We start from the raw sequence: 13,890 nt of genomic DNA, 5'->3' as shown, positions 1-13,890 counted from the left end.
ATATTTCTCCAGAGTCAGGTGGTACCTGAAGTAGCAACACTTATTTCAGAATCTCTGGTTGGGGCCTAGGTATGGGTACTTTTTATAAAACTCCTTAAGTGATTCTGCTGTACAAGGTGAGACTATGAATCATGAACAATCTCTCTGCCTTCCTTACTTTACAAGAAGATTAACCGTTCCCCCACTCCAGCCTCTGTCACACTCCTAAAGAAACAAAATACACAAAGAAGTTATTTGCTTGCTAATTCTGTTTCCTCTGACTCCCAGGTAGAGACCATTGGAGATGCCTACATGGTGGCTTCAGGCCTCCCAAAGAGGAATGGTAGTAGGCATGCGGCTGAGATCGCAAACATGTCCCTAGATATCCTGAGCTCCGTGGGCACTTTCAAGATGCGGCACATGCCAGAGGTGCCAGTCCGAATTCGGATGGGCCTGCACTCAGGTAACAAAACCAGTTAAAGGGAAAGAAAACACTCCCATGTGTCTCAAGGAGGACTAAACAAGGAAGAAGAACAGGTAGCACTCCCCTGATTCTTTCTTTCTTTATTTAAAAGTCAGAGTCACACAGAGAGAGGAGGGGTAGAGAGAGAGAGAGAGAGGTCTTCCATCCGCTGGTCCACTCCCCAACTGGCCACAATGGCCGGGACTATGCCCATCCGAAGCCAGGACTCAGGAGCTTCTTCTGAGTCTCCCACACAAGTGCAAGGGCCCAAGGTCCTGGACCATCTTCTACTGCTTTCCCAGGCCATGGCAGAGAGCTGGATCAGAAGTGGAGCAGCCAGGATTGGAACCAGCGCCCATATGGGATGTGGGCACTGGAGATGGCAGCTTTACCCACTATGCCACAGTGCCAGTCCCTCCCCTGATTCTTGGTGGCTGGGTTAGCCAGTTGTCCAAAACTACAGAGTTCTTTTATGCCTACCTAAGTTTACTTCTCTTCCCAGCACCTGCACTACTACCATAGTGGGCAACAGCCCTTGTTGTAGGTACCAAACCCTTTCAGTCTACACTCCTGGTTATGGCCAACATTTCCATGTTCATCCATGCTGCAAGATTAACAGGTGTTATGTTATTCATTTAATCAATTAAAATCCCAACCCCTGAAATAGTTTTCTCACATTCTTGTCCCATTTTGCTCGAATAACTTCAAGATATCCTTGTTCATTGCCTCCTTCCCATCTACTTCTTTCCCTTTATTCTGCTCTTCTAGGCCCCTTTTCTTCTCCCATCCTTAAAAGAATGAATGACATTCACTGGGTCATCTCTTCATTCTCTATTTCCTTCTTAGCCCCTTTGCAATCTGGTTTTGGTCCTCACCACTTTCCCCAGTCCTTGTCTGCCCTTACCTCTGAGCCACATTTGGCATTTATGACAATTTTCCCTAAAACTTTCCTCCCTTTGGCCTTCACGATAAACTCTTCACTCCTATTTGAATGCTGCGTCTCCACTTCATTTACTGGTTCTCTTAGCTCTTCCTGTTCTCTAACATTTCCAGCAAAGCTCTCAGCATGGTGATCTCTTGCTCTCTGCATGTCCTCACCTTAAATTTGTTTTTCAATCCACTCCAATCTGGCTTTCATTTTTCTACCACTAATAATTTCTCTTGTTTTTATCTGTCTCTTACGTAGTAATATTTCCCAGGGTTATGTCCTGACTCACTGCTTTTCTCCTGCTCCATGCTCTCCTACGTGATATAACTCTTGTCTGTGGTTTAACTACACACATATGCTAATGAGCTCCCCCCCCCACCAGGTTCAGCAGTCTTATGCCTTGAGCTTCAGCAATATATACCTAATTTGTTGCTGATATTTCCACAGGAATGTTTTCACAGGTACATATTGCTCAACACATCTAAAGGAGAATTATTTTCTTCCCATACAAACTTCCGTCTTTACTGATTTTTTTTTCTTTTTTCTTTTTGACAGGCAGAGTTAGACAGTGAGAGAGACAGAGAAAAAGGTCAACTTTTCCATTGGTTCACCCCCCCAAGTGGCTGCTATGGCCGGCATGCTGCGCCGATCTGAAGCCAGGAGCCAGGTGCTTCCTCCTGGTCTCCCATGCGGGTGCAGGGCCCAAGGACCTGGGCCATCCTCCACTGCCTTCCCGGGCCACAGCAGAGAGCTGGACTGGAAGAGGGGCAACAGGGACAGAATCCGGCACCCCGACCGGGACTAGAACCCAGGGTGCCGGCGCTGCAGGCGGAGAATTAGCCTAGTGAACTGTGGCGCCGGCCTTTACTGATATTTATAGTGTATTTCAGTTGATGGTATTCCTCATTGACTCAGCTACTCCAGTTGGTCTTGAGAGACATCAGTTGGTCTTGAAAGTCATTCTCTTTGACTCCTCCTTCACATTGACCTTCAACATTCAACCAATTACTAAACCCTTGGACATTATATGCTTTTAATATTTGTTAAGTGTGTCTTGTCTCATCCATGCTAGTCTAGGTCACAAGAATCTCTGGCTGGAATCACTGTAGTAGCATCTTCTTGCTTCCATTCTTGCCTCTTTCCATCCATCCTTGTCATGGTCATCAGCATAATCTGTGTTTTTCTGATTAGTCTCCCCTTAGCCTTTAGATTTCAAGTTTGTTGCCAGCAAAAACCATATCTTGTTCATGTTTGTACCTTAAGTGTTTACCACATAGCGCATAAGTGTTCAAGATTTTTCTTTTAAAAATGGGTGACTGTCTCTCATTTGTGCTCCAGTTTCACATCTTCAATTCCCTTCAGTACTCCTCTGCATGGATGATTCACCATTTATTTTAAATTTACCATATTTAAAATTTGAAGTAATCTTTTTCCATAAAGCAGCAAAAACTCATAAGCTTTTGACACGTTTTTTATGGTCAGCAATCAGGCAGGCAACAAGACTGTTGGCTCTCTTTTCATAACGTCCTTTATCACCCCTTTTCTGGCCATCCACTTTCCATCATCTCCTTCCCAGTGCCTTGGGCGTGGATTGCTATAACAGCCATATAGCAAATTTCCTAGGTTTTACTTTTAGTTCTTTCAATGCATTCTGCACACTGATCTGAGGAGAGGGGCAAAAGGGAAGCTGATTCTCAATGTGTAACTTCCCTGCTCAAAATTCTCTGATGGTTTGGGATCCTCCGTCATGTACTACCCATTTAATCCAACCTTGTTTCCGGTTTCTCTTCAGCTACAGAACTAGGTGGACTGTTTTTTTCTAAGAGTTTCCTAAGCTCCCATTCTTAGTCCCAACCACAGTTCTTTGACTTGTGTCTCTTTTCACCTATTGAAATTCTACCTACCCATCAAGACCAAATCAAATCTTACTTTCTTCATTGGTTCCTTCTTGACTGAGTCAGGTCTTAATAAGTACCTTCCCCTATTTTCTAAACTATTATATGTACTGTTTATCTGGCATTTTCTTGGGTTGTTGCTTAATTGTTTCCCATTAGCAATCTCTTCAATCAGACTAGAAAATTCTGGAGAACTGAAACTATGTGTTACATTTCTTTTGTCTCCCTTGGAGCCTAGCTCTGTGTTCATTGAATGCTTCTTAATGAGCCAGAAGTGAATTAAAATGAGAAATGTAATTTTTGCATTTATTATTTATTTTTACTGTAATAATAGATAAATTCCAGAAGTGAATTAAAATGAGAAATGTAATTTTTGCATTTATTATTTATTTTTACTGTAATAATAGATACATTTTTGAAGCAAAGAACTTTATTATCTTCTTTAATGTAAGGAACTGTAAAAAAAGATTCTTCTGAAAAATTTTAAATAATAGAGATAGCAGAGACCAAAAAGACAAAGGCTGGGAATTTTCTGGATATACTTGAACAGACTTTTCAGTATGATTGTTGATTTTTAAAAATTGCTTTTAATATCCACAGTTTGGGAGACAGACTTATGAAGTCTTTCCTTCCAAACCTAAGGCACAAAAAGGAGTCATAGTTTTCCTTGCACCAAAAATGTTTGAATCTCGAGTCTCTGTCTAGGCTTTTCTGCTTTGGGTTTGAGGCTTCTTGGTCCCTGTTGACAGATATAAGCATTTTGGATGTAACTGTTACTTAGAATAAAGGTATAAATCAGAAAGGTAGTCATGTCTGTATCATGTAAACTTGGTTTTGTGTAAGGCAAAGAGTTCATTACTTGTTCGAATCTCCATTCAGATTCCCAGAGCTATTTGATGATAACTCTTATTCTTTGACAAAGCTACATTCCTTCCCTTTGAAGTGCTCTTCTATTAGCATTGGGTGCATATCTGCTAAGTGTAATTCAAACCCTCTGCTACCCTGTAGGGCCAGTTGTTGCTGGAGTGGTGGGCCTTACCATGCCCAGATACTGTTTGTTTGGAGACACTGTGAACACAGCTTCTCGGATGGAATCAACAGGCTTACGTGAGTATCTAGAGAGGAATGGATGGATAGTACTGTCCTACTCTGGGGAAAGTGCTTTGTTCTCAAGATGGGGAAGGGAGCAGGGTCCTTGATATTTATATGTTTTAAAGAAAAACAAAAGATAATTTGAGAAGACTAAGACTTCCCACACTTTCTCCTGGCCTTAAATGGTAAACCAGTAGGGGGTGATGTTGGACTGAACATGTACCTTTCATGTTATATAAAAGAAGCTGTAGCTAAGTGACACTGAAGCACCCCGTCAATTTGATCAAAACAACTTAAAAAATCTTTTGGATAAAGGAAAAAACATGACTAGCATAGTGGGTGTTGGGGATTCATGTTGAGAAAGGAACTAGATAAGAAACTGACATTTCCAGTTTTCTGACTAGTTTGTGGAGACATACTCATGACAACTGCTTCCCAACTGGCTGCTGTTTGCCACTGTAGTCCTCATTCTGAACTAGTTAGGACCCCATGAGTTCTGGTTTTATCAATTAACCTTCCAGAATTTAACTAGCAATAGTCCCACATTCTAAGGAGCTTGGAATTCTGAAATAATTAATTCCAACTTGCCTGTATATAAAACTCTTAGCTTCTTTCAGAACAGGCATGGTACCAAAGGTTCCATTTTTCCCCTCCCATTTGAGAAGGAAACACTATAAAACATTATGCCATTTGTTTGTTGCTGGCAAGATGCTGGCTCAACTCTTTCTTGCATATTTACTGCCATTACTGAGGCTACGTCAGAATCATAATTTCCCTTCTGCTTATTGTGTAGTTGAACAAAAACACTTTTTGTCATGCTGTTGTAGAAAGATCATAGAGAATAACATTAAATTCTATGTATTGTTTTCAAGGATTTTTTTTAAGTAAGAAGAAACTACTTAAGACTTAACCCCAGTTCTGGCAGCTGCTAGACAATACAAGTTCTTGGCAAACTTACTCAAACTTATGGCAACATACTCAAAGTAGTCCCTGATGATATGGTGGCCTATATCACAGTGGGTGGTGCCCTGTCTGACCCCACTCTCCATCACTCATGGGCAGAAACAGGCTTACACAATGGGTCTAGTCTTAGTCAATCTAAACCTGTTCAGCCATGATTAAGGAGGCAGCACGGAACTCAGAAGCTGTTGTCAGAATAAATTTTCTGACATCTGGGAAAGTCTTCAAACTCCACAGATATGGCAAAGGCTATGGAAGGAGTCATCCGGGAACTCTGTGTGAATATGACTTTGCATATGACTTTGCTCTAGAAGTGCGACCTGAGCTGAAGTGAAATTGATCATGGAAACACAATGCAGATTTGGCACAGTACTCTAGACTGATGTAAGCTTGTAGAAAGCTGAAGTCATATTATGGTCTGTACCAGGGAAAACACTACACATTTCACATTGGAAACACAGTTGAGAGCAGAAATTGGATTTGGAGATTTAGGCAGCACCTTGTCCACTGATCAGGTAGGATGAAGAAAATGGAGTGAGTCACTCACAGCAGGTGTTTATTAAGTACCGACTGTGCAAGAAAGGTATTGTGAGAGATGCAAAACAGCATATACACAGGATGTTTTCAATAAAGGAACTGGTTAGTGTGCTTTTCTACAAACTAATTACTCTGATCCAATTATGACATTAACTGCCACAACTGATTGAAGATCTGTAAAGAGGAAGCATCTAACCTCATGCTGGCTATGAGACCAGGACAGGTCTATTAATAAAATAAAGTTCACTGCTTATGTCCTTTGTGCCCAGGTGAATCAGCTGCTATTCTGGAATGGAAGCAACTAGGGACACAGCCCTGGAGTGATCCTCCTTAACCACAGTGCTGAATGGTGGTTGGAATCGCCTATCTCTCTTTTGTACTCTGTGATCTCCATCACCAGGAATACTCTAATGAAGGGCCCCCTGAAAACCAGACCCCAGAGGGATGGAACACATAGGGTTAGCTAGGGATACCCTAACCATAAGTGCGAGTTTTAGGAGCAGGAAAACCGTATTTGAGCAGAAACTTTGGGCGATCCTGAGTTAGTGAGGAAGACACAGACAAGAGCACTGAGCTGTCAAGGGAAGGAAACTCATTGTGAGGATACATTGCAGAAATTTCTTGCTTTTCTTTTCAGCTGTGTCTTTCTACTCAGACTGTTGTCAGCTTCTAAAAGCATGATTTTTCTCCAGTGTGTGTGTGTGAGAACACGTTTTGAACTTTTTATTTAAGATTCAGCCTCAGCGGGGTCTCATTTTATAGGCTGACAGTTTTCAGGAAGATCAAGGATCTCACCTCAGTAAACAAGTAATTATTATTCAACAAAGCATTACATTTAGGTTCTAAATTTATTTTTCAAGTGGTAATTCCTCGTGTAAAGATCTTAACCCAGGTAGGGGTCATTGGTTGGAAAATAGTACTTTCATGTGTATGTACAGTAGAGCACCCACCCAAAGGACAACTAAGACTGTTCAGTCTCCCTAAAATGTGAGTCAGTGGAAATTTTGGGATGTTTCCCGTGGGTGTTCTATTTTAAGTACAACAATATTGAGAGATTATTGTAAAGATGCATGTGGAAGACACTCTCTTTTCTCTTAAGTAGGATTATAGAAAGGTTGGGAGTTCAGCCCTAGGAGCTGTGAGAGAAGCGGCTCAGGCCAAACTTCTCACAGAGGAGGTCATGTTTCAATTGAGAGCAGAGAGGTGCTTGCTGGCTTCTCCATCTCAACTTTCAAGTTAAATTAACACCTTTCTATTGCATGGCCTTTCACCTGAGATAGTGTGTAGGAGGCTGATAGGTGCTACAACTAACCCTTTATTTGAGCCCTGTGAAGAAGGCCATCACTCCCCCCCACCCCCTCCTGTGAAATGCTAACTAAAGTTCTCTCTCAGGACTTGGCCTAAGGTTTAATTCATTCAGAAGTAATTACTTTATTATATTCATCACTTCTAATTCATTTGACCAATGAAAGTTAAGTCAAAGTCTCGTCTTCCCTTCTTTTACAGCTTATCGCATTCATGTCAGTCTCAGCACTGTTACAATTCTTCGAACCCTGAGTGAGGGCTATGAAGTGGAACTTCGAGGAAGGACAGAGCTCAAGGTATAATGTTCTTTTGTCTTTTCAACCAAACCGCTTAGACACGCCTGCTTCTGGAGAGGTCATGGTCTGATGACAGAGTTTACCTGGGTGTCTGAGACTCAGGGCTATAATTTACACAGAATCCCCAACCTCGTATGGGGTTCTTAAAAGAGTGTCCCATTTTTCCTCAATTGTCTTCCCTTCAGCACATGGCTTCTGAGGGAGGCGGGGAAGGTGGTTGAGCTTCCTTCTGCATTTCTCAGACTGTGATTTGTGCCTTTCTCTTAGTAGAGAACTGACTAGCATTTGCCTTTCCAATAAGATATACTGTTCTTTATATTTTATAATTGCCATTTTGCTTATGCTTTGGTAGTTAATGCTGGTCAATAAACCACCATGTTGGTGAGTTTGAATTTTCAATTTGCCTGCTCAGTGCCTACTGTTTAGAATATCACATTAACCCCAGGCATGCTTAATGTCTTTCCCCAAGGACCAGGATGAAAAAAGTCAGTTTATATGAAGGCAAACATTCTGTAGCACCTTTCCTGTCTGTTAGGGCTATCAGTTGAGCTGGTGTTCAGGATTACAATAGCTTTCCTTTTTTTGCCATATCTGCTGGATTCTCTCATCTCCTTCTGGATGATCCCAAGACCATTGGCTGAACTTGTTGTAAGAGCCTTCAGGCATCTTGATAATTATACTTCTTTATTTCAGATGAAGAACCAGGGTCCAGAGAGGAGAAATAGTCACACAGTCAGTCAACAACAGAATTGGGTCAAAATTCAGGAAGCCTTACTTACTGCTTAGTACCCTTTCCATGACACCATGCTGTGCGAAGATGATTTTCTCAGGATTAGTCTTGAGCAAAGCAGAAGCAGAGCACTAAGTGATGCACAATTAGGCTATGTTATCGGCATGCCTTCTCTAAATGGTGATGATCTATATGTAACTAGATTTTAGAAGTTAAATGTTGGCAGGCCTGACTCTTAGTTGATGACTTCCTTTTCTGGCTATTCCTAGTTAGCCCCTTACAATAGAGCCTTGATGTCCTCTTGCAGGTAGACTGAGTCTCTTCCACAGGACAGAGACTCCTTTCCCGCCTCTGCACAGGACTCGGACAGTGAGTTGGCGGAGGTGGGGATATTCCTTGGACAGTGAATCAAATGCCCCAACACTTCTGTGCTGCTTTCACACATTCCATCATTTCTCAGTGGAGGAGGATCATGGCAGCTTGGTTCCCTGAAGCCACTTCCCTCTATTGCTTGCCACGGAAAATTCATTTAAAAGTCGAAGCACCAAAGAGGCGCCACTTGCAAAACTGAACAATTAAATATGTGCTCCCAGCCCTCCGTGATTCTTATTGCCCCACAAATTCAAATCAGAAACACCTGCATCTTAGGGTGCTTCATGGACAAAGCAAGTCATACTTCAAAAGGGCCCTTTGCAACTTCACAATTCCAAAACTCCAGCACAGGGAATTCAAGGACATGCTGCACTAAGTTGGTGGAAGAGCCTTTCGCTAATGCTACACTGGACTGTGGTTATTGGGGGCGGTAGAGGCTTTGTTGAGAAGAGAAACTGTCAAGGAGATACTAAGGGGGCTCTGAAGGAAAGGAAGGTCCAATGAGAAACAGGAAGAGGGAAGCATGTAAAACCATAAGAAAGGAAGTAGAAGTGGAGATTGTCTCTGTACCTTCTACCTCCTCACCAGGGAGGTATTGCCTGATACACAGTAGGGGCACTGGCGGACAGAAAGTTCCTAATCTGTTGTGGGCATGCTATATATCCTCATTATGACCACATCAGCAGCACACTTCAGAAATTGTGATTCAATATCCCCATGCTTCATCCACTCCGCGATGCTGGAAGCAATAGTTGCTTCAACACATGGGGTCGACAGGCTACATTTGATGGCCAGCAATGTGTGAGTTCAAAGTTGATGCCTAGAAACATCCTTTGTTTCCGGCTGCAGGATGCTTTATATTCCTCCATTAAAGCCTCTTTCTTGGGCTCAAGTTTTGCAGCCAGTAACATCTTCTGCTTATCCCAACCTTGGCCTTTCCTGTGTCACTGCCCACTGCAACCCTCTTTTGTACTGTGCAGATAGCAAATTACCAATGTCTAACTGACCGATTCTGCTTTTTTTTTTAAAAAAAAATTGTCTCCTGAAGGGCTAGTGATGTATTATTTTATTATTTGACGTCATGTTTCAATGTTTTCCTGACAAGTTTGGAACCCCTTGCTGAGATTTTGTAGTTGCCTACGCTCAGTTTTATCAAATGGTTTTTCTTACCCAGTTTTTGTCATGACCAACATGGACATTTTCTGGCCTTATCTCTGAATTCTAGGGCTAAATTGTATTTGGTTGCAGGTTCTTAAGCATTGGTACTGTTTTATTTATTTATTTGTTGGTACTGTTTTATTTATTCTCCTTCCCTCAATCTCTTTCACCCCTGCTTGTACCCCTAACACACACACACACACACACCCCAGCAATTGAGCTAAGAAATAATAAAGTTATATTGACAGATTCATGGAGGTCAGAAAGTTTGGTCTGTAATTCTTGCCCCACCAATAATTCAGTGTGTGACACTAGACAAGTAGCTTCATCCTCTCTGTGCTTCCATTTGTTTGTCCACCTAGAGGACTCCTCTGACCTATGGTTCTCTGGAAACTCATTAATCTCATAATCGTTAAAATTCCCAGTCATTTCATTTTTGGCCTCCAGACCCATCTCTTGATTGCAGTGTGTTGGAGAGGTTTCCTGGTGTGGAAGGAAAATAATTTAAATTTTTGAGTCCTATACTTGGGTTCAAGTCTCAGCTATGCCTGCTTATTGACAAATAATTTAACCCCCATGAACTTTGGTGTCCTCACTTGCAGAATGAGATTAATAACATAATTAATTACCTTCCAAGATTTTTTTTCCTCTTTTTTTTTTTATTTTTGACAGGCAGAGTGGACAGTGAGAGAGAGAGAGAGACAGAGAGAAAGGTCTTCCTTTGCCGTTGGTTCACCCTCTAATGGCCGCCGCGGTAGCGCGCTGCGGCCGGCGCACCGCGCTGTTCCGATGGCAGGAGCCAGGTGCTTCTCCTGGTCTCCCATGCGGGTGCAGGGTCCAAGGACTTGGGCCATCCTCCACTGCACTCCCTGGCCACAGCAGAGAGCTGGCCTGGAAGAGGGGCAACCGGGACAGGATCGGTGCCCCGACCGGGACTAGAACCCGGTGTGCCGGCGCCGCAAGGTGGAGGATTAGCCTGTTGAGCCACGGCGCCGGCCCCTTCCAAGATTTTTGTGAGGATTAAATAAGACAAGAGATGCCAAAGTATTTGAAAAGTGCCATGCTACTATTTGGGGGAACTCTGGGATGGCCTAGAAATTGATATTGAGTCAGAGTTTTCTTAAGATTTTAGGTGTTGTCATCCATGTATCCCCTCTGTGCCTCCCAAAGCAGAACTGTGGAAGTGGGGAGGGTTGCCATAGAGTTAGGATGCTGAGAATTCTTCTGGATAGGCTCCAAACCCTCAGAGAGCCCCTGGAGCTCCCCTGCGTACTCTGATCTGGAAGCCTCTCTGAGCCCCATAATGCTGCCATTCTCTTTTGCAACCATGAGTTTTGACATCCTAGTGTGTCCCAGGACCCACCCAAATCTCTGGACAATCCTGGCATCCACAAAACTGCCTTAAAAATTGGCAAGCTGTCCTGATGGCTTACAGATCTTCAGACAAACTGTCCTATATGGTTGGGGCTGGAGGGGGGATCTGCAATCTGCACTCTAACAGTACAAAGAGACTTCAAAAAGTTCATGGAAAATGAAATTATAGTAAGTTTATTTGGTGTAAAAAATTTTGAAATCCATGCATGCATTTTTCACAATATGCATTTCCATGAACTTTTTGAACATTCTTTGTAGGCATGAATTTCAATTTTTTTTGCCCCCAAATAAACTTATCATTTTATTTCATTTTCCACAAACTTTTTGAAGTACTCCCAGGTTTAGCCAGAATGATGCTTTCAGTATTCCAAGTACTCAAGTGTTTAGAGTTTTGGTTATTGGAGCAGTCTGATTATTTACTGAGCAACTGTCTACATGAGACACTTCACCAGGTATCATAAGGAAAGAGTGAGCTTTGGAGGCAGAGCAGTTGGCTTAATGTGTTTAGAATCCAAGAAGTGGCCTTAGAGTTGTTTTTATTTAACTATACTGTGAACTCCTTAAACACAGAGCTGTCTCTGTATTCCCAGTTCTGGAACAGGAAGGGTAAGGTACATGCAAAAATGACTGATGGGATATATTTTCAATTTGTTCACCTCAAGCAACTGCTTTAGAGTGAAGTTCTTGCTAGTTAACAGAGATGAGCTATGGTGGTATTTTCTTTGTACACATCTCATAGAGCACTTGCTCACAGCCCTTAATTGCATATTTGCAAAATGCCTTGAGATTCTCCAATTAAATGTGCTAATTATTGTTATCATTACTATGGAGGGATGAATGGATGTGTTGTAAAATAGAAAGCAGTGGATTTGATATTTAAAGTGGGAACCCTGACTGGAGTCTCCAAGTTAAACAATTTAGACCTGTTCCAAATGAGAGCTGCTGAGAGTGAGACCATCTTTCAGATTAATGAATTGTAAACACATCCCGTTACTTTTCTCAGCCTGAGTAAACACATTTTTTTTCCTTATGGATTGCAGGAAATGAGAAGAGAGTCCAAAAAGAATTGAAAGGAGAAAAACACTGGGAGGTATACTAGAACGAAGGGAGGACAGAAACAAGGCAGAACATTTGGCTCCTGTGAGGTCATCACTCAGACTCTGGGGTGACTAGTTTGAATTTACACTCCCCTTATAGTATTAGACACATGGTTCTTGACAAGCAAATAACTGGGATGTAGGTGGGGCGCCTCCTTGGAGTCTCACACTACCGGTAAGAATCCCTTAGTAGGATAAAAGAATACAGCAGAAATATGGACCTTTCAAAGCATCCAGGAATCCCTGAGCTTCAAATCAAAGTCTTGCAGCCTGTTTTCCATTTCCATTCTTTTTGGGGGATTTTGAAAGAACACTGGATGCGGAGAGTGGAGGGGTCAGAATCTCGATGTGTATACTCCAGATAGAACATACAATGGCTTGCCTAATGCCGAGGGACCAGGGTAAAAATGACAAACAAATCCTCAATTGAGAATCCAGATGCTTGGTTGCTATGAAGCCAAACATCCACACATTCCCAAAGAGGGAGCTATAGATAAAGCATCTGGATGACAGCTTGATATGGTTTACCCTTTTCATCTGTTTGCTCTTGTAGCCTGTGGAGCTTTCCTGAGGCTCAGGTAACATGTGATAAAGAAGTCCTGTAGGGGCCCAAGCTGGGGCATAGCAGGTAAGGCCGCCATCTGCAGTGCTGTCATCCCATATGGGTGCTGGTTCGAGTCCTGACTGCTCCACTTCTGACCCAGCTCTCTGCTATGGGCCTGGGAAAGCAGCAGAAGATGGCCCAAGTCCTTGGGCCCCTGCACCCATGTGGGAGACCTGGAAGAAACTCCCGGCTCCTGGCTTCAGATCATTGTAGCTCCAGCTGTTGCAGCCAATTGGAGAGTGAACCAGCAGATGGAAGATCTCTCTCTCTCTCTCTCTCTCTCTCTCTCTCTCTGCCCCCTTCTCTCTCTGTGTAACTCTGACTTTCAAAGAAATAAATAATTCTTAAAAAAAAGAAGTCCTGCAAGCTGGAAGATCTCAGGGAGTGGCGAGACAAGGGGGAATCGAGGCAGTTTCTGAGCCAAACTGAATGCTTGTACCCTATTGAACAGAAGGACTTCTTTAAGAAAATTGGTTATAGCATCATTAAGATTTCCCAAATTTTCTATTATAGGGCAAAGGCACAGAGGAAACCTTTTGGCTGGTTGGAAAAAAAGGCTTCACCAAGCCCCTTCCCAAGCCCCCACCAGTAGGCAAAGATGGGTAAGTTGAGTTCACAGTTAATCTGAGTCTCCCAATGCCTCAGTCTGCCACATCTCTTTAATACCTGTTTTGATGTCTTCCCTGCCCCTCAGGCAAGTGGGCCATGGCCTACAACCAGCAGAGATCGCAGCCTTCCAAAGAAGAAAAGCAGAAAGGCAGCTGGTGAAAAACAAGCCATAAGGTAATGGCCAACAGGAAAACAGAGCGCGGGAGCTTGCCAGATTTTCAAAGCTGGGGCTCCCGTTGGCATGTGTGCCATTCACAGCCTACACTCTGTTGGCAGCATATGATGGAGCTGGTGAATTTCCAAGTTCCACTGAGTTGGGCAAAAACCTTGTTGGGAGGCGTGTTGCAGAAACTGAACTGCACCTGAGGGAGGTTGGCTGCCCTGGCCTGAGAGAGACCCTTACCTCCTGCACTGATAACACATTTGAATGCTAACAAAGCTGGCCTTGCTATCCAGTTATCAGGCAGGTGCACCTGTCTCTCTCATTGTCA

At 42.9% G+C, this 13,890-nt stretch overlaps 1 protein-coding gene across 1 annotated transcript in view; it reads left to right on the top strand.

Moving 5' to 3' along the window:
- GUCY2F (guanylate cyclase 2F, retinal) overlaps positions 1-13,572 on the top strand; it is a 111,062-nt gene extending 97,490 nt beyond the window's left edge. Inside the window, exons 14-18 of the mRNA XM_062183770.1 lie at positions 268-442; positions 4,274-4,372; positions 7,361-7,455; positions 13,304-13,392; positions 13,485-13,572. Of these exons, the coding sequence (XP_062039754.1) occupies positions 268-442; positions 4,274-4,372; positions 7,361-7,455; positions 13,304-13,392; positions 13,485-13,572 (546 nt within the window). The remainder of the gene's footprint in view (positions 1-267; positions 443-4,273; positions 4,373-7,360; positions 7,456-13,303; positions 13,393-13,484) is intronic.
- The last annotated feature ends 318 nt before the right edge of the window (positions 13,573-13,890 follow it).

Source organism: Lepus europaeus, chromosome X (genome assembly GCF_033115175.1).
Source record: "Lepus europaeus isolate LE1 chromosome X, mLepTim1.pri, whole genome shotgun sequence".
NCBI lineage: Eukaryota > Metazoa > Chordata > Mammalia > Lagomorpha > Leporidae > Lepus > Lepus europaeus.
This window is presented reverse-complemented; position numbering and strand designations above follow the sequence as displayed.